General features: G+C 37.2%; 1 protein-coding gene across 1 annotated transcript in view; it reads right to left on the reverse strand.

Moving 5' to 3' along the window:
• LOC123839337 (sodium channel protein type 1 subunit alpha) overlaps positions 1-21,294 on the reverse strand; it is a 152,159-nt gene that overhangs the window by 78,973 nt on the left and 51,892 nt on the right. The window contains exon 2 of the mRNA XM_045868693.1: positions 7,573-7,885. Coding sequence (XP_045724649.1) covers positions 7,573-7,836 — 264 coding nt within the window. The 5' untranslated portion in view covers positions 7,837-7,885. The remainder of the gene's footprint in view (positions 1-7,572; positions 7,886-21,294) is intronic.

Consider the following 21,294-nt stretch of genomic DNA (forward strand, 5'->3'; position numbering starts at 1 on the left):
TTTCTTTTCATAGCAATTCTGAGTCTTCGAAGTCTGGATTCACCACATGTAAAGTACCATAGCCACACTTGGCTAATGTCTATTGCATTTGGCAACACAGACCTAGACGTACACCATGCATTGCACAGCTAGCTCCGACTCTCTTCAGCAAGTAAAATCAATTCTGATTTTAAAGGCAAACCAAGAAAAACAGGCAAACACCCCTCTTACTCGACAGTCTGACAATCTGGAGAGCAACATTAGGAAAATAGGAAGTATGATTTATTTGAACTCCTGTCGTTATTGAGAGTGCAGACTCTGGAGTCAGATGTCTGGCTCAAACGTGACTCCGCAGCCTTCCAGCAGTGCAATCCTAGACAAGTTACTTCATTTTCCTGCGGCTCATTTGTCTCTTTTGAAAAATGGGAATACATATTCTTAGCTCATAAAGTTGCCGCGATTGCAGTTCAGTAGAGATTCTGATGTCTAGTATTGTGTATTTTTAGTAAATCCCTCAGGTGATTCTTCAATAGCAGAGCTGTGAACCCATATCTGTTAATGGGCAACATTTAAAGTTGCCCAAATTGTCAAAGATTATGTTGTACACATGCATTAAAATCCTTCCCCTTGACCTAGCTGTATAGTCAGTAAGGAAACAATTATGTTGGAATAGTTTGGTAGAAATTGCTATTTATGAATCTGTGATTTTTGTCTCTGAGTTTTTAGAAAGTGATTTGTTTATAATTTTTTTTTTCCCAAGGTGGATGTTGAATTTAACAAGCCATAGTTTTCCAGTCTCTTTTTCTAAAGATGTCCACTATCTTAACTTTTCTTTTGATCTAGGGGCCATGTTCCTTACAGTAAATAGTTTCAGTTTAAGGCCCATTTTTATATTTATCTAAACATTATCCAAAAATTACCAAAATAATAGGACTGCCTCTAAATTTAATGCATTTGCCTGCTCTTAAAGTAAACGCCCTGGCAAAAGTAATAGAGGAAGGTTAGCAATGATCATGAATAACAGAAAATATAGAATACACTCTTGGTTGATTAAATTTTTGCTTTAGCCTCAAAATTAAACAACTTTCAACTTGTACTACACTATGCTCCAAAAATATATTTGGAAATCAGTTGTTTAACACTTTGAATATATTTTCCCACAGAAAGAATATATATATATATATATATATATATATATATATATATACATATACTCATAGACATATATATTTACATACCACTCAAAAGCCTCTGTAACTCTTAATGAAAAGGAATTCTGCATTAATAGTACTATGAAATCTTATCACCGTGTAAAAGAACTTGTGACTTGCAAATAGCAAAAGAATTCCAAGTTGGGCTGTCAGATGCACCCTTCCCCTTGATGTTGCCCTGGCATGTGAACAAGGGAAATTCCCTGGCACCATCTTCTGCCAGAAAGAGGATTCAACCTTTTCCTGGTTCTCAGCTGGTGGTTTGAGAAGAGCTTTAGAAGGGAGGGGCTGAACTGAGAGCCACGTGGTAGGAGGAGAGATGTTTCAGAAGTTCTGGATGTAAAGAACTTCATAGAAAGTCAAGAGATTTCATTAGTGCATATCTCTGGCAACATTCCTCATCCGGGCCAACTCCATGGCATCTAACACTTTTTTTTTTTCCCCTCCCCCCTGTGGGCGTTCTAAAGGGTCTTATCTACTTCCCTTCCTATTTTGTGATAACCTGTGGATTCAGGCCAAAGATTTCCCTCCTTTTCTGGCTCACTGGGGAATGGAAAGCTTTCTCACAGGTTTACCACCTGATGACTGAAGGGAGCATGCAATATTTAAGCATTATTTTTCTATCCTGGTCTTACCTATTTTTCCCTTTAGACTAAAGATAAGCAGCCTAAGAACAACTTGCAGCACTTGCCTGCCTGTGGCACACTCAAGCTTTAGTATCCCGCCTTCCCCTAATTACACATGTAGTCTTTAAGCCAGGGATCACAAGCCAAAATGCCCCAGAGGCTAGGTGGTGGGAGGTCCCTATCAATTTTTTGGTATACAGACCAGTGATGCCAGATCTGATATTATAAGAGAACTCCTAAATAAGCAGATCATACATGTGTGCATGTATGCATGAGTGTGTGTGTGTAATGTCTTGATTTATAGATCTTGGTAACTAATTCAAAATAAATAATATTGCATGAGTCAAACCAAATGTATTTGTGGGCTCAATACCTCACAGTTTTTTTTTTTTTTCTTTTTCCTCTTTTTTAATCTCTGTTTTAAGCTCATGCAAAAGAGAAGAATTTGTACCCAGGGAGGAGTCTGTAAAGTTGCCTGTCCCTGGGCTTTAGCTGGGTGTAATGGTGGGGGTTGGGGTGGGGCCAGTTCAGGAGACAACCCCACGGGAAGTGCCCCGCTGGGCTCTTAGCCAGGGTTACAGCTGCCTCTGCCTTCACCTTGGGAGAGGAGAAACTGTAACCACAGGTGCAAATACAATCCGGGGGTCAAATATTTTCCAGCCTGTATCTTCAGCCTATACCGTGGGTGTGGTACTTTATTATATGCTCAAGTTTTCATTGACTGGAGAGGACTAGTTTGAGGCCCAGTTTTCTTGCAGACTTGCTGTGTCAGAACTTTGAGCAGATTACTCCCTGTTGATTTCTACATCTGAATAGAAAAGATGTGAATGCCCTTAGTGAATTCTAAAGTGCCATAAAAATATGAGAATTAAAAGGTTAAAAGTGTTTGTTTGTCTGGTCTCATACACATACTAACACTTGTGTAGTTGAAAGCAGGACAATTTTCACACTGGAAGTTTATTGCTCGATCTTTCCTCCCAAATTTCATATTAAGAAAACAATGCCATCTGATACTTGCACACCTCCCAAATAGATTCAAATCCCATCCATTATTCTTGGTCCTCATTGTTGAAAATCTAGACCAAGCTTCCATAAAGACTCCCAACTTGATTGTTAAAAAGATAAAGTGGACCATGTCACTCCTCTAACTTAAGTCCTACTGAGAATTCATTTTGCCCTTAAACTTCAAACTCTTTAATAATACACTTCAAAGCACCTTTATCTAGCCTTGGCCCACCTCCCCAACCACATCTTATTCTCTTCCTACTTATTACAGCCCAGCTATATTGCATGTCCACTTGTACGCTGTTCCCTTTCCCTGGAAGACTTCTCTCTCCTCTTCGTACTACCCTTCAGATCCCAAATTAAATGCATTTCTTTACAGAGGCACATAATTTAAGTTTCCTGAATCTGTCCTCTTGAAAAAAAAAAAGGTGTTTATCACTCTATTAGAATCTGGTGGGAAATGTAATTTTCTAATTATTTTAGAAGTTGATATAAACCTAGGGAGTCTTAAAGATTTTAATTTTTACAAAGATCAGGACATGCCCCTGATTGAGAGAAACAGGGAAGCAACAAGTCGGGTTTGGGAAATATTGCCAGCCTAGGAGATGAGGGGTACAGCTTGCAAAGTGGTGTGAGTAGAGGGGCAGGAAAGGCAGCAATCAGCTTATTTATATTCTATTACTGACTTTTCTTTTCCACCGGTATTATCAGTGCAAAGACTGCACACCCGAAGTGGCCTGGCCATGGGCCACAGAAGCTGACAGATCTGTTTTAAATCTAGTGTCTGTTACTTAATAGCTTTGTGATCTTAGGCAAATTACTTCACCTCAGTTTCATTATTTTAAAATAAAGGCAAGAGTTATCTTGGAAGGACATGAGGATTAAAGAGGAACTGTAAATATCCTGATAGTAGTGCTTTGAGGACAGAGTTAGAATTTTTGCCTGCCTGGCATGGCTTCTTCAGCAGGCTCCATCTCTTCAGTTTGGAGAACACCTCCGCTCCACACCGTCTGCCCGTGTGGCTCGGGTGGTGCTGACCCACCCCTTGGCAACATAGGTCAACATGTGCCATTAATCTGGTCGATGAGCCCATCACAAACCCCAGCCTACAGGAACTGGTTCAGAGGAGGTCATGGGAACTAATTAGAACCGATTCCGGGATTTTTGCTAGAGCTTTTGAAAAAAAAAGTGAGCTTTTTCTTGGGGTTCTTAGGCTGTAGGATGTTTGCTTGCTGCTACCTGTGGTGACTTCCGCCATCTTGTGGCAAGAGTCAGCCTGTGAATGCAGCCGGCATAAGAGAAAGAGCCCCAAATGGAAAAGGACTGTGTTCTGCTGTTGTCCTTTTAGCTGCTGGATCCTTTGATATTAAAACCAGATTTGCCCCACACATACATTTATTTATTAACTAATTAGTTAGCTTGTTCGTTTTCAAAAACTAGTTTCTGTTTGATTTTTGTCACTCTCAACTGAAGGGTTTCTTCCTAATATAGCAGGTGCTTAATAAATGCTAACCATTATTTTACTACCATCATCATCATCTGGGGATTGTCCCTGAGCCAGAGATGGGGAGGTGACAAGGAAGAAAGGGGCACAAGGAAGAAATAATGGATGAAGAGGAGAAAGATTTGGAAATCAAGTATAATGCCTTGGGTGGAAGGGAGAGCCCTGGGGACTGCTAGTTGTAGAGGAGCTAATGATATGACAAAAAAAAAAAAGTTATAAATTGGGGACTGTTCATAAGACAACTTATGGAATCATAAGCTTTTATTTACCATCTACTTTTCTGATTAAATTACTATTAAATTACTTTTCTATTAAGTTACTTTTACAAGAAAAACTCCCTAATCCCAATTAAAAACAAAACAAACAACTCCCTCTACCCAATATAACAATTTAAAATTCCTGTAGCAATAACAGACCAGGCATGAATTTGAAATCACAAATTCATATATGACTCTTCATGCAGCTCCAATGAAGAGGCAGTATGCATCTTTTTTAGAAGAGCTGAGAAAAAGGGAGAATAAGTTGTTCATAAATGGCCCATGAGACGATCAAGGAAAGAATACATTTTTAACTGGATACATATCTATATTCCATAATTAACAAACATCCATTTTCACTACAGATCTAAAATACCTCATTCTATTTCCAGGACACTGTCACAAAGGATATTTTCTTCTATGGTACTAATGAGTCATCTGTAACTTTAAGAAGAACATGAGAAGAACGAAGCTTTCTGTAATAAAGAGTAGGTGAAGAATTTGAATGTATAGCTAAATGGTACAAAATTAACCCAAGCTGTGAAAAGAAAATAAGGAAAAAAACAAGTGTGTGTTTACAAGCTAAATGTGCCTTGCCACATAGCTGAAGTAAATAAACAAACAAAAGGAACCCAACCTGGGATCATGTTTTGAAGAGCACTGGACCACAGCTAACACGATATGGGAAATTCTGTGATTGTATTCTGATAGCACTGTTGTTTTATTTTTTGGTTCTTACCGGGGACTGCTGAAGGCTTAAAACCTCCGAGGGTCTGGAAATGCTTCCATGCATCAGGAATGTTCATGAGATGATTGCTACTATCTCTCCAGTTGTACTACGACATCATTGACCATGGATTAAGCTACTTTAACAATTTTAGTGGAACTCTCGAACATTATATAACTTGCATATTTTAAACTAGGGCAAAGAAGATAAAAATATGTGGGCATATGCCATCTGAAAATACACCATCAGCCATGACATTTCCATAAGCTTACTGACACTGTCTTTTTAGAAGATCACAGAGGGCTTTAGTGTGGTTTGTGTTGTTCCTATTCCCTACATATAGATTTCTTATAGGGATACCACTGTACTTTAAAATATAACATAAGGAATAGATTCTGCAACCATTTTTATCATAGGCTTGCTTTGTTTATTCTATATATTAATAAGAAAGAAACTAGAGACTTTGTATATAGATATAAATGGCACATTAATTATCGTACTTGAGTTAAACCTTAGGGAAGGTTGTATTTGTATATTCCAACTCACTCAAGCAATAAAATCCACATCCCCACTATCGGGAATAGTGGGAAATTTCATCCCAAGATGCATTTTCTCCAGTGACATTGCTACCGTTAGATGCTTTGTCTATGCCAGGTGAACCGTGTGTGTGTCATCCACTGTTTTAATGAAGGTCACCCTGCTGATCTCAGAGACCCAAGTCAGAAAATAAAATTGGTTATCAAATATCAAAAGAAATATTCATTATTTTTTAAAAGGCTATTAATTTTCTAAGCATTCCAACTTTAATCAGAGCAAATTAATTTAGAATTTAAGGCTACTCCTCAATACTGAAATAATCCAATTATGGAAAGAAAATTTAAGACTAGAAACCAGTGTCATGGCAACTATAGAAAGTCTTAACATGAAAATGTAAAAGAAGGAGATTTTAAACACATAACTTAGCCGTGTGTCCTAAGCATGCAATGTCAATTTCTAGGGGTTTCAGTGCTGCCGAGTGTCATTTATACTGCAGTTGAATGGATTACATTTGAAGACTTGCTTGATGTTAGCCCAGTGTTAAGGCAATGGACTTGCCTTACCTTGGGGAACACTCCTTCCTGATAACAATATTTCTCTTATCAGGTTGTCCAGCTTGCACAATGTGATTTGTTCCAAAATGCCAAAATGTTTTTTGTTCCTCACACAATGTGCATTTGAAGATAAGGATAGATGATGTTAGAGGCAACTTTGAATGTGAACCTAACAAAGTTTATAAAGGGTTACTTTAGCACAAGAATCTGGCTGACTAGTCATTCCTTCAGAGCTGGTCTTTCATCCTCAGTTTGAAGACCTTTCTTTTAACTATTTGAAAGGATTTGCACAATTTTCTTTTCCACCTGCCTTCATATCCTTTCTTACATAGCATTTGTTATAAACCAATCAAGGGGTGTTTTGTTTGGGGACATTCCCTCAAGACAACACCTGTTATCAATCTGAAAACTCTTCAATTTAAAGGAAAGATTGATTGGGTAATCTGGTTTCCACATAGGAATTGCTGCCCTTGTCAACATGTATTAATCTGGGCTTTCTCAAAGTATTCATTTACGTTTTGATTTAACACTGTGATACAGCAATTCAGTTGTTTGTTTCATAGTTCAGTTAATTGATATACTGAGTTTTAATGGCTGTTACTGCTAAACATGATACTTCCCAAAGATACACGGATCCAAATGGAAAAAGTACATTATTATTTGCTCTGGATAATTTTTAAAACTGTAGTTTGTATAGGGATGTTCTTTTCTAAGTAGGAAAATGTTTCTGCAGGGAATTGATTTATTATATAGAACATGATATAGAAATTGAAACCCTTGTGGTGTCAAATTTTGTTCCATGAGAAATTAATCCTAATATTTTTGAAATCTTTATCACTTTTGATAATTTCAGGATTTTCAAGAGCAGAAAACACATAAAATCGTATAGTAAATTCAATCTCTGGGGAGAACTTTTAATTTGTTAAATTAGCTGCCTGCCTACGTCCTACATTTATTTTTAGATACCTGTTGTGGTGCTTTTGGGAAAGCTCCATCTGTTATGATATAATCAATTTATTTCTTGTGGATGCATATGCATAAAACACACACGAATGTGTTTTATTTCTTAAACAGAAGGGCTTTCTGCTAATTTGGCACATGTTGATGCTATCATAGTCCAAGGTATGCAGTAGGCAATTAGCAGTAAAATATGCCCGATGAAAAACACTCACTTTCTTATTGATATAGTACGGGTCCAGATCCTCCAGCGGCTCTGACACCATCCCTGGAGGGATGTCTCCGTAAATAAAAGGAAGGTTCTTCCCAGCTTCCAAGTCACTATTTGGCTTTGGGCCATTTTCGTCATCATCTCTCTTGTCAGGTTTGGGATTCTTAGCCTTTTCTTCTGCAATGCGTCTTTCAATAGCCGCAAGAGATTCTCTGGTGAAGAAGTTGAAGCTGTCAGGACCTGGTGGTAAAAGCACTGTTTGCTCCATCTTGTCATCCTGCACATTTTAATTACCATTTACTCCGCATATGAAAGTCCTAAAAAAAAAAAAAAAAAAGGATGCAGATATTCTAAGGAGATTAAAGAGACGATTTTAATGTCTAAACTCTGGTCATGAAATATGAACTGGAGGAATGGATTTTTGTTTCCAACTAAATTGAAATATAATTATTAAATATACGTTTTTTTGTAGTAAGACCATTTAACACGAGATCCACTCTTTCAATTTTTAAGTGCGCAGGACTGTATTGTTAGCTACCCGCACAAAGTTGTACAGCGGCTCTCTAGTACTTACCCACCTCGCATAACTGAAACTTCATACCCATTGCATATCAACTCTCCATCCCCCCCGCCCCCCCCCAACCATCATTCTACGTTCTGCTTCATTGGCTTTGGCTTAACAGATACGTTTTCTATCTCGGGTTTTGTTAAGTGTCCCATGTTTATTAATTCTTGTGCTTTGCCGATACAGGAACTGTGCCATAACTTAAGAAAGTGATTCAACTATAGCCCTAATTAAAGTACATTAGGCTAAATACCATCAGGTCCCTAATGGGCTGTTCGCTCCGTGAGCCACCCAGATGAGGATGGAATGTATCCCCACAGAGGCCATGGAGAGCTTATCAACAGGATGAAGTGGAAAGGGGAGTTGTCTCTGAGAGGATATAAAATCCAACCCTTAAGTCCTGAGAAGTGGCTCCTGGCCAAGCTGATCAAAACAGTTTGCTTCCGCCAGCCTATATAACCAATCAAATAGTCACTACTGAGTGAGTCACAGACCCGAGTCTTGATCTAATCTGAGGAGACAACTGGAACTGCGTGTGACCTGCTCACGTCATTAGCCATGCCAGGGTTGGCTTTCTTGGACACACGCACACGCACTGAAAGAGACAGTTCAGTGTTGGACAAATGCCGTTTATGTGACTAGGAATGAGAAAAAGACTAAGCTGGGAAGAAATTCCTGGATCGGGCCTCAGGTGGGAGAAGACAGCAGAATTCTCCTATTTCAGGAAAAAGTGATCGGAAAGGAGCCAGGGTGCCATAAGCTCAACAAGAACGGAAGTGTTTTGCTTCCCTAAAGCGATAATGCTATTCTTGCTGATTCTATAGTCCTATAGTGCTAAACATATTAGGAGGACCTGAGGCAAAACTCCTAACTCCATATAGCAGAGTCAGATCTGATCTGATGCCAGGAGCCAAATCCCAAATGTATTGTTTCAAGGTATATTTAATATGAGCTCAAATTTCACAGATATTATGGAGCCAAAACTCAGAGCCTAAGCTGCTTGGCCGTGAGTTTTATTTGGAAGCTGTGTTAACTCATTAAGGTCAACAAGCTATGATGCAGTTAATTGCAGCTTTGGTGGATATAAACTGAAATAATAAACCTGCAGCCATAACTGTTTTGTGAGGAGTCCTAGAGGGCCCTCAAATTTCACTGAAGGACGTTCCTACTGCTGTGAGGTTTATGACCATACTTTTCAGTGGATGACCAGAAACAAGCGGGACATCCAAGTCTAAATTTATACCTTCCGTCCATTAAGTGAACTAACAAAACTTTCAGAGCTTCTTACAGTCTACCTGTAATCAGCTCAGGGCCTGGAAGAATAGAAAAATTAAATCAGTAAATTTAAATGAATGGAAAATGAGTATTTTTACCTTAAAACTCTACTTCTCTCATAAGGCATCAGGAAAACACTGGCAGCTATATTTGGAAATAAAAGTTTCAGGATAACAAGTGTGGTGCATTTTCTCATAAGGGAAGTATTATGCCACAGGTGTTTTCCCTTTTTTTTTTTTTTAAGATTTTATTTATTTATTTGACAGAGAGAGACACAGCGAGAGAAGGAACACAAGCAGGGGGAGTGGGAGAGGGAGAAGCAGGCTTCCCGCGGAGCAGGGAGCCCGATGCGGGGCTCGATCCCAGGACCCTGGGATCATGACCTGAGCCGAAGGCAGACGTTTAACCGACTGAGCCACCCAGGCGCCCCGTTAAGAGCTGTTTTTAAGTTTTCTTTTCTGTGACTTCCTATTTAAATAACAGTCCATGTTTTCATTTTTTTCCTTTTTAATCTATATCATCTTTTTAGATATGGCATTAACGATTTAATTTGGGGCCTTTTAAAAAGATCTATTTTTTCTGAGTTTGTGGTGTTTCTGTGCTACAGGATAAGAAATTTAAATGTTAACATGATGATCTAACTGTAACTCTTCTTTGGCTTCTAGATTTTGTGTAATGTCAAGGAAAGCATCCATCCCTGGGGGAGTGGAGGCATATATGATAGATCATGTTCTCTTCCTGCATTTTCAGCATTTTTTTATGCTTAATTTTATAAATTTAAATCTTTTGTCTATTTGGAATTTGTTTTCTAGGTGGAATAAGATAGATTCTTTTTTTTCCCTTAGTTATTCCAACCAACATTAATTACAGCATAAGCTAACTTCTTCACCAATACATAATGCTACCTTCATGGTATGCTAAAAATATAAATATATATATTCATTTGTATGAACCCCAAAGTCAGCAACAAACTTTACAAAGTAATCCTAGATGTATTTTCATTAAAGTCAAGAAAAAAAAATCAACAGTATTATTTAACAATTTTCTGAAAGTACAAGCTAATCCAATTAGATGTGAGAAACAATTGCACTTAATAATAAAGACAGAGGAAGTAAAATTATACTTATTTGCATATTCTGTAAACGCCTGAAAAACTCCTACAAGTAGTAAGAGAATAAGTGTCTGGTTTCAAAAACATAAGAAACTCAATAGATTTTCTTTACAGGAGCAACATGCATTTTAAAACACAAAAAAGAAGCTAGAAGCTTTCCCTCTAAGATTAGAAACAAGACAAGGATAGCCCTTCTCACCACTCCTTCTCAACATTGAACTGGAAGTCTTAATTACTGCAATAAGACAAGGATAGGAGGGGCGCCTGCATGGCTCAGATGGTTAAGCATCTCCCTTTGGCTCAGGTCATGATCCCAGGGTCCTGGGATCTGGCTTGGCATCAGGCTCACTGCTCAGTGGGGAGCCTGCTTCTCCCTCTCCCTCTGTGCTGTCGCTCTCTCAAATAAAGAAAAAAATCTTTGGGGAAATCGGAGGGGTAGACGAACCATGAGAGACGATGGACTCTGAAAAACAAACAGGGTTCTGGAGGGGAGGGGGGTGGGAGGATGGGTTAGCCTGGTGGTGGGTATTGAGGAGGGCACATTCTGCATGGAGCACTGGGTGTTATGCACAAACAATGAATCATGGAACACTTCATCTAAAACTAATGATGTAATGTATGGGGATTAACATAAGAATAAAAAATAAATAAAAAATAAATAAATAAATTGCTTTCCTATACACCATCAATGAACGAGTGGAATTTGAAATTAAAAACACAAATCATTTACGTTAGTGCCCCCAAAATGAAATTTTTAGGCATAAATCTGAAAGATTATGGATAAGGCCGATACGAGGAAAACTACAAAACTAATAAAAGAACTCAAAGAAGAGCTAAATAATGGAGATATTCCCTGCTCATAGATAGGAAAACTCAATAATATCAGGATGTCTGTTTTTCTCAACTTGATTTCTGTTGGTCTATTGAGCTATTGATCAATGCAATCTCAATCAAAATTCTAGCAAATTATTTTGTGGATGTTGACAAACTGATTCTAAAGTTTGTATGGAGAGGCAAAAGACCCAGAACAGCCAACACAATACTGAAGGAGAAGAAAATACTTGGATGACTGACAGTACCTGACTTTAAGACTTACTATAAAGCTACAGTGACCAAGGTAGTGTGGTATTGGTGAAAGTATTGACAAACAGGTCAACAGAACAGAATAGAGAGCTCAGAAATAAACCCATATATATTTAGTCAACAGATCTTTGACAAAGGCACAAAGGCCATATTATGGAGCAAAGGTAGTCTTTTGCAACAAATGGTGCTGGAACAACTGGACACCAACATGTAAAAACATGAATCTAGACACAGACCTTATACTCTTTATAGGAATTAACTCAAAATGGATCACAGAGCTAAATGTGAAATGCAAAACTATAAAACTCCTGGAGGAGAACATAGAAGAAAATTTAGGTAACCTTTGGTTGGGGAATGACTCTGTCGATAAAAACACAACAAGCACGATCTGTGAAAAAATAATTGATAAACTGGATTTCATTAAAATCAAAAACTTCTGTTAAAGACAATGTCAAGAGAATGAAAAGACAAGCCACAGACTGGGAGAAAAGATTTGCAAAAGATAAAAGTGATAAAGGACTGTTATCCAAAATACACTAAGAAGCTCCCATCTGGGCCACCGTCCCACATAATGGCAGAGATGATTTTCATTTCTTTAGGGCAGGGGCAATCATTTCTGAAGCACAAGAAGACTTAGCAGCATTTCAAAACTGAAGGGTTACATTGTGTTCCTGTGTCTGAAGTTCTTCCTGCAGCTACAACCAGGCTGCAACTAAGGAGTAACATATTTCCTAGGTTCTCTAGCTTCAACACCTTCCCAGGTTTGTTTAGAACCTGTTTTTTATTTTTTTATTTTTTTTAAGATTTTATTTCTTTATTCATGAGAGACAGAGAGAGAGAGAGGCAGAGGGAGAAGCAGGCTCCCAAGGAGCAGAGAGCCCGATGCGGGACTCGATCCCAGGACCCTGGGATCATGACCTGAGCCGAAGGCAGACGCTTAACCATCTGAGCCACCCAGGCACCCTAGAACCTGTTTTTTAATTGAACTGCACTAGAAATAATGTAAATACATTTTGTTTCAGTTAAAAAGAAAAAAATATATATACAAAGAACTCTTAAAACTCTATAACAAGAAAACAATCAACTTGATTCAAAAAATGATCAAAAACCTTAATGGACATTCACCAAAGAAGATATACAGATGGCACAGAAGCATATGAAAAGATGCTCCATACCATACATCATCAGGAAAATGCATATTAGAACAACAATGGGATAGATAATACTACCCACCTATTAGAATTTCTTGGCCCAAATCTAAAACACTGATAACACAAAATGCTGACAAGAAGGTGGAGTGACAGGAACTTTCATTTATTGCCATCTGGAATGCTAAATGATACAGCCACTTTGGAAGATGGTTTGGCAACTTATAAAACAAAACTTACTCTTAGCATATAATTCAGCAATTGCCTGCCTTGGTATTTATCCAAATGAGTTGAAATCTTATGTCTACACAAAAACCTGCACACAAATGTCTATACCAGCTTTATTAATAAAAATTTCCAAAATGTGGTAGCAATCAAGATGTCCTGAAAATGCAAATGGGTTGATAAATGGTGGTATATCCTGACAACGGAATACTATTCAGCACTAAAAAGAAATGAGCTATCCAGCCACAAAATGACATGGAGGAAACTTAAGTGCATAGCACTAAGTGGAAGGGTCAATCAGAAAAAGCTACATACTGTATGATTCCAATTATATGACATTCTGGAAAAGGCAAAATTATGGAGACAGTAAAAAGATCAGTGGTTGCCAGGGGTCAGTGAGGAAAGAACAATGAATATGTGAAGCACAGAGGATTTTTAGGGCAGTGAAACTTTTCTGTATGATACTATAATGGTAGATACAAGTCACTATACATTTGCCTAAACCCACAGAATGTTCAATAGCAAGAGTGAATTGTAATCTAAACTATGTACTTGCAGTGATAATGATGTGTCAATGTAGATTCATCAATTGTAACAAAAGTACCACCCTGGTATGTGATATTGGCAGTGGATGTGCTTATATGGAGGCTGGGCATATATGGGGACTTTGTACTTCTTGCTCAATTTTTATGTGAACCTAAAAAGTAGTTTATTTAAAAGGAGAAAACATAATTAATGAATATTTCATAAGTACAATATAAGAATTAAAAAAAAATCTTTGAATAAACCTAAAACAAAGTACAAATGGAAAGACATATCCTTTTCTGGGATAGAAATACAATATAATACATGAAATTTTCCTAAATTAGTTAATAAATTAAATATATCCCTCAAAAAAATAACAAGAAAATTTTAGAACTGTACAAACTTGGAAAAATAAACAAAAAATAACCAGAAAATTCTTAAAATTAACTTTGCTTTCAAATTCCTCTTTATTGTAAGAGCTGTGTAAGAGGAAGTATTTACAAATTCCAAATGACAGATTTCTTCTTATTTATTTAAGTTTAGTGTTATTGTATTATAATCCAATAATGTACTTTGTACCATTTCTGTTCTCTGGAATTTACTGAGATTTCCTTTTTGTCCTAATAGAGATTTTTTTTAAATGACCCGCCAAGAACACAGAAAAGGTTTGCTTTGTTTTAAAGCTATAGAGTTCAGTATATCTCAGTTAAATTCACCTTGTTTAGATCTTCTGTATCTGTACATATTTTTGTTCTACTTGATCTACTATGAGTTGAAAGAGGAAAATTAAAGTCCGTTTTTAATGTGTTTCTATTTATTCTTGTAGTCCCTGTAATTTTTATTCTATGGATTTTAATGCTATGTTATTTGGTGTGATCTTTGGAGTGGACTGAACCCTTTACTACCATATATAGTCCTTGTCTCACTTTAATATCTTTCCTTCTGAGAGAAGACAATTTTGTCTGATATCATGTTATGACTCCTACTTTTTTCTTGTTTGCATTTATCTGGTATATCTTTGACCATCCCATTTGGTTTCATCCTTTCCATTTCACTGCTTTTGCAACTTCCTTAATATGTATATGTTTGGATTTTGTATATAGCTACATTTTAAATATATATGATCATTGTGGCCAATCACTGCCCTTCAAAAGGAATGCTATGTTGGAGACCATTGCCCATGAAGTTGTGTAGATGGAACAGAAAGTTACTAAAAGCCTTCCTATTTTCCAGAAATAGTCCATTTGAGAAAAGCCCTCCAGACAAATCTTCCTGATAACTGGCTATGAGTTCCAACTGGAGAAGTAAACTACCAGGAAGATAGAAGAAAAGCATTTTACGTTGACAAATATGATCACTTCAACTGTATTACGTATAATTATACATTAGTTCAGACACTGGAATTACATTTATATATGAGCAATTTCATGCATATTTTAATGACATCACACTGAGATTAATGAAAGGGTTTTTGCAACTCTAAGTAGACCTTATATTCAAATATCTATTTAAAAATAAACCTTATATTAATTATATGAATAAAAGATTTCAAATTATAACCCATCCCATAAGTTTATTTATGGAATATCTACAAACTATCAGATACAATTTAATATTAATATTTTGTCAGTAACACTATAGAAAAAACTTCTAAATTATATTTGGAATTTGTACATACTTTGCTAAAAAATATAAAAATAAATCATGAGTTTTTCATTTACACTTGAAGCTTCACTCTTTAGTGCAAAAATGTGTAACTAAATACATGGTCCTAATTTTATGAAATTATACCTCATTCGATATGGAAGGGGGGAACCTCACAGGATCTGTGATTCTGGCTTACACCTTTTTCTTTATGGGAGAACCAGCATTTATATGTGTCTTTGGGTTGACAGAAGAGCCCTTGCTAACTTTCAAAAGAGGTAAGATGACACGTTCACTTTCTTAGTGAAAAGACTTCAAAGACACAGGTGCATTTTCAAGAGGAATAGGGATATGCATTTAGACAAAATAGAAAAAGAAAACTAAAAAAAAAGAAGTAATCATAATTAGGAACACAAAATAACAGGAAGTGTATGTTAACAGACAGCAAATCTGAAAGAATAAAAAAAAAAGTTGGGAATAAGTAGCATAATGGATAATAGAAATATTGAAGGGGCTCCTGGGTGGCTCAGATGGTTAAGCACCTGCCTTTGGCTCAGGTCATGATCCCAGGGTCCTGGGATTGATTGCTCCCTGCTCAGCGGGGAACCTGCTTCTCCATCTCCTTCTGCCCCCCTCTCCCTTGCCCCCGCTTGTGCTCTCTTTCTCTCTCTCTCTCAAATAAATAAATAAAATCTTTAGAAGAAGAAAAATGGAAGAAGAATGATTCTTTAGGAGGACAAGCAAAACAAAAGTAGCAATGAGATAAGAAGTCCTAAAGAAGATAAGAAAAAAAAAATCCAAAAGAAAATAAATGGAAGTCAGAGGCTGTTAAAAAAAGTTGTAAAAAAAAATAGGATTTGTGACTGGAAAGAAATAAAGTAATAGCCCAATATTAATTAATTTGGGTGAAAGACGAATAAAAGGGGAAAATTTATCAGAATGTAGAAATGATAAATAAAAGAAATGCATTCTGATGATATGAAACGGATATAAAAAAGAGAAACTAAATCAGTACCATTAGAATTACATTTTAGTAATACTACACATTCTTGGGGAAGCTTTGTAAGATCAGAAAGTTAATAATGAAAATATTCTGTAGCACTTCTAAGACTTTCCAAATTCCTTACATATAGTATTATAATAAACATTCTAGTACTGGATGAAGTTTTTGCTTCTGGACATTTTGTAGCTCTCTTTTCTGTAGAAGATTCTGTATGTATTACATACTGGACTGGAGCAAATGTGTATTGCAGCCAAAAGATTTTTATACTAAGGTGGCCTGGACTGGTGAACAATATGGTTTTGATCACCTTTGTAAAAGAGCTTCATTTAAAGTAATCTTACTTAATTCATAAGGTCTCATAGTTAGACTTCTTTGGGCATCTGAATTTTTCCACCCAAATGGAAATGTCTGCAATAGCTCAGAATGAAGCATTTCATTTTCATCGCGGCATCTCACACAAAAAGCCTTAAACATGAAGGCAATCTTATAAATGCTTTGTATGTGAAGAAGTTTGGCCTCTTATAAGTTAATAACTATGTAACTTCTTTTTGGAAAGCACTTCTATCCATGACAACTTGGGCCTGGGTGTGCAGTTCTGCTTAACTCTGGAGTTTGGTTTGCGGGCTTTTTTGGGCTTTCACACACAGCTACATCCTCCAAGCAAACTTCTATGAGATATAAAGGTGATATTTTGTTACATATCTATCTTAGTCCTCTGTTTAATTTTTCTCTTGGTTCAGAATGTGGGTGAGAAAGACAGATGCTATTTAATGTTCCCCCTAAGAGACGACTAATACCCACAACTTTGCATTCTAATGTCATCGTGGGTTTAGGCAAAGAATAGCATAACTGTTAATTTCTGATGAGATATTTTTGCTTCCACAGTGTCCTTAAATTCCATGTTGTTTTTAAACCCTAAAAGTAATCCCCTGTCTCGACTGCCTGCCCCTCCCGCCACCAATATGGTGAGACGATCCTCATCTTCTCCTTCAAGCTTCTACCGTTATGAGTTATTAAATTAATTACTGTTAGTTTATGCTTTATCTGGCCCTGGAAAAAAATGTACAGGGGGAACAAATCAGTTGACCAACTGATGAGTGAACTAAACATACAGCTTTATGTTTTCTCAGGTTGTAGCTTCTAAGTTTTTCTTTTTTTTTTTAAAGATTTTATTTATTTATTTGACAGAGAAAGACACAGTGAGAGAGGGAACACAAATGGGGAGTGGGAGAGGGAGAAGCAGACTCCCTGCCAAGCAGGGAGCCCGATGCGGGACTCGATCCCGGGACTCCAGGATCATGACCTGAGCCAAAGGCAGTCGCTTAACCAACTGAGCCACCCAGGCGCCCGCTTCTAAGTTTTTCTTTACAGACTGGAGAATATATGTAATCCTTACTGTAATAGTATTTTGATGCTGATGAGGAATGGGTCACTGGAGTCTACAAGACAGGCTTTCAGGTAAAGATGACTTAGTTTGCCTCAACCTCTGAACTTCTGAAAGGTTAAGTAAGGTGTCTTAAGAGAATCAAAGAGAAGTTACCCTAAAATGAAGAAATGCCAAACATTTAGAGAAGAGTTAAGGATCGTCTAATTCATCCCTCTCACTTAACAGAAAAACTGAATCAAAGCAAAATTGACATTTCTTTTTTTAGAATTTTTGTGCTTCCTACTTCCAAAATAAGTATGTGATATGTCCAGGGTCACACGGTTTAATAATGGCAGAACTCGAAACAGAATTTTTATTTCCTGACTCCCAAACTAGTGCCTGTCCATTTCTAATAGTTATGAAATAATTTCCAAGTACTTACATGATCTTGAACCTCAGTAAAATGTGGGCAAATAGAATATAAGGAGCCAGATTAAACTAATATTCACTCAAATTATATTCCTTAGAGACATCCGAAACAAATCTAGTAAATAAAGTATTTTGGCAGAAATGGAGATTATTTTAGAAAATCTGAAAAACAGGAGACATCAAAAAAAAAAGGTGATTGTAATATTTAAATTTAGAAACTATATCATGCAGGTTTAAAACCTGATGAACTATAGGTCCACAGTCAATTTATATTTTACTCCAATAACCTTTGTTTTTTGCTTTTCATTTTATTTTATTTAATTAATTAATTTTTTTAAGTTTCAATTTTAGTTAGTGAACATACAGTGGAATATTGGTTTCAGGAGTAGAGTTCAGTGATTCATCACTTACATACAATACCCAGTTCTCATCACAAGTGCCCTCTTTAATGCCCATCCCCCATCTAGCCCATCCCCCACTCTTAACTTTTTTATGTTTTGCTAAACTTGGTTATTTCTAGTTATCTACTGAGCAGATCACTTTCTATAATTCATCTGCCCCACTTTAATTTCCCCAAAGGTTTCCTAACACCAAAGTTATAATTATACAACACTTATGCATCTTGATCACCTTATACTATATAATTTGAGGTGGGGAAAATTCATATATCTGCAATTCTGTCTTTAAAGTGGTTTGATTTTCATGCTGAGGAAAAACCAAACAGACTCCTGCCAAAATGACTGTCAGCTCCTATACAGTCCCTTACTATTCTGGGCACATAGACCATCTGGGCATGGCAATTCATGAAGTGTTTCAGTTGGTTTTGTGGTGTATCTGCCACCCATTTTACTAAAGAATGCTGCTGCCAGTAATAATAAAAATAACTAGGTAAAATGTTATTCTTACAGTTGTGATCACACATAACTCTTTTTTTTTAACACCCAAGAAAGAAATTGCTTTTTACATAGAATTTCACAAGCCTAGGAAATATTGTTTTACAAATTTCTTTTCTAGAAATACTTTGGTTTGGTATGCGTGTTAAAAAGTCTTTATTTCCTTTGGTTTTTTAAATATCCATTTTAAGTATTATAATTGAGGTTAACTAAACAACATATTTCATCCATGTGTTTAAAACATTTACATTTTTGGGGCGCCTGGGTAGCTTAGTCAGTTAAGCATCTGCCTTTGGCTCAGGTCACAATCCTGGGGTCCTGGGATGGAGCCCCACATCGGACTCCTTGCTGCTCAGCAGAGAGTCAGCTTCTCCCTCTCCCTCTGCCCCTCCCCCCACTTATGATCACTCTCTCTCTCAAATAAATAAAATGTAAAAATAAAGTTGCATTCCATAAAATGTTTGTAATCCATCCCTAAATTTTCATGCTATGTGCAGATATCATTTAAAATAAGGTTACCTATCTTATACATTGACATCTACATTGTGTATTTCAAGAGTGTTTTTCAGGGCATTTGAATAATAAACCACAAGCTCCAAAATTCACTCAATCCACTAGTGCCTTGGTCGATCCAATATCAATAAACTATTTTGTTCACATCGACATCATTTATTACTCTGTTGAAGAGATGGTCTGTATTTACCTCAGATGCTAATGCAAAGTTAACACAAAGAGTGGAATAAAGAGTGCCATATGTTGAACCAAAATAAAACACTACATTCTAAGGATGTTTAGAATCGAGAAATATACATTACTTTTTTATTAATAAAATTGTGCAGTTATTAGGCATTTGTACCTCACTGTATAATTGAATTAAATGTTCAGAAAAACAAAATAAGATCTAAAGTCCCAATCCCATCCATTGGAGTTAACTTCGAATATATCTTGGTTTGACAATATGTTTGAGGCAGTATTTAATGAACCGAAAAAAAAAAAAAATACACTGACTCATTCAAATCCATTCCCACAACGTGCTTGACCATACATATACTGTTGTGGCCCAAACACTTGTATTCTTGCTCCACAGAGAACTTTCCTACTCAAATTTAGCTCTAATAGATACCATCCTGCCTTCAATTCTATTTTCCTTTGCCCTATGGTAAATTTTATTAGGCAAAGTCGTTTACTGGGTCCAGTCTTACCGGCAATTGCTATTTCCATATGATGCCTTTAACTCTACCATCAGTTTGTTCCCTGAATTCCAGAACCCATTCAACTACTACCCAGTGCAGGACATATCTTGTACTTAGTGTATTCCTGATGAGAAGATGCCCTGATGGTAGAAACTTCTGGCATGTTTGTGTCCTCGACTTGCACTGAGAGCCTCGGCCTTTAAAAAACTTGTTACCTGGTGGCACCATTTATTGAAAGATAAATTTGTGTGTGCTCTGCTTATATATATATATAAGTATGTATGTATATATATATATTTATCATTTCGAGCAGATTGAATGGTCTTTATGTCTTTATCACCTCACGAATTTTAGTAGAGCAGTAAACAGAAGCTGTGTGAAGTCCACGCTTTCCTTCCTTTGGGTCAACTCTGACATGCATTGCAGACATGAGGTTAGAGGTCCCAGAGCAGAGTGATGGGGGGAGCTGCCTCTGTGAACAGTTAGAGTCTCTAGATGGGGAAGGGGACGGCGGCACCCTAGGCAGGCGACAGTGTTTCAGAGGGGGACAGATGGCAGGAGAGATCCTTGACAGGGAGAACCTTAGTCTCGCCCCAAACTCCTCTTTACATTGAGCATTGCACACTGCAGCAGGTGTAATGGACCCAAAGGGGTGAAATGAGTGCCCCAGTGGGATTCAATTGCAGTAGATGAGCAATCAATGCTTCCCCTAACGGGAGGATACATCTCCACCTACTGCCTTGTGACTCGCAGCCCCACTGGGTAGGCAATGTTCCTGGAATGTACTTCCTTGCCCCACTGTCCCTTTGACCAGGTGACTTGCTTTGGCCAATGGGAAGGGAGAAGACGAACGTAGCCTTCAACCACACAGAAGCTCAGCAGGCAATGTTGTGGTTCCACCCAGCCTTCTTCTTCTCTCTCATTCCTGAGAATGGCATGTGTCAAACAGAGGCTGCTCCCTCAGCCTGGGTCCCGGGCAGGAAGACCCGTGGACAGAGCTGCCAGAGCCAACCAGTAACCACTAACAAGTTTGTATATCACTGAAACTTCGGGGTTGATTTAACCCAGCAAAGCTAACTGACCTGTCAGCAAAAGCCACTAATCAATGACCAGATTGCTAAACTCGTTTAACAAATGATACAGAAGCATAGTATCTCTCAAACACAACTCTTGAATGAGATTCAGCCTTGCTCTAGTTTATTAGGTTCTGCCTGAAGGACATAATATCATTAGGATGGGTTTTTTTCCCCTTAGAAGACGCTAGCC

Source organism: Mirounga angustirostris, unplaced genomic scaffold (genome assembly GCF_029215605.1).
Source record: "Mirounga angustirostris isolate CCGP_5_RB_7025 unplaced genomic scaffold, mMirAng1.0.hap1 SCAF_3, whole genome shotgun sequence".
In the NCBI taxonomy this organism is placed as follows: Eukaryota; Metazoa; Chordata; class Mammalia; order Carnivora; family Phocidae; genus Mirounga; species Mirounga angustirostris.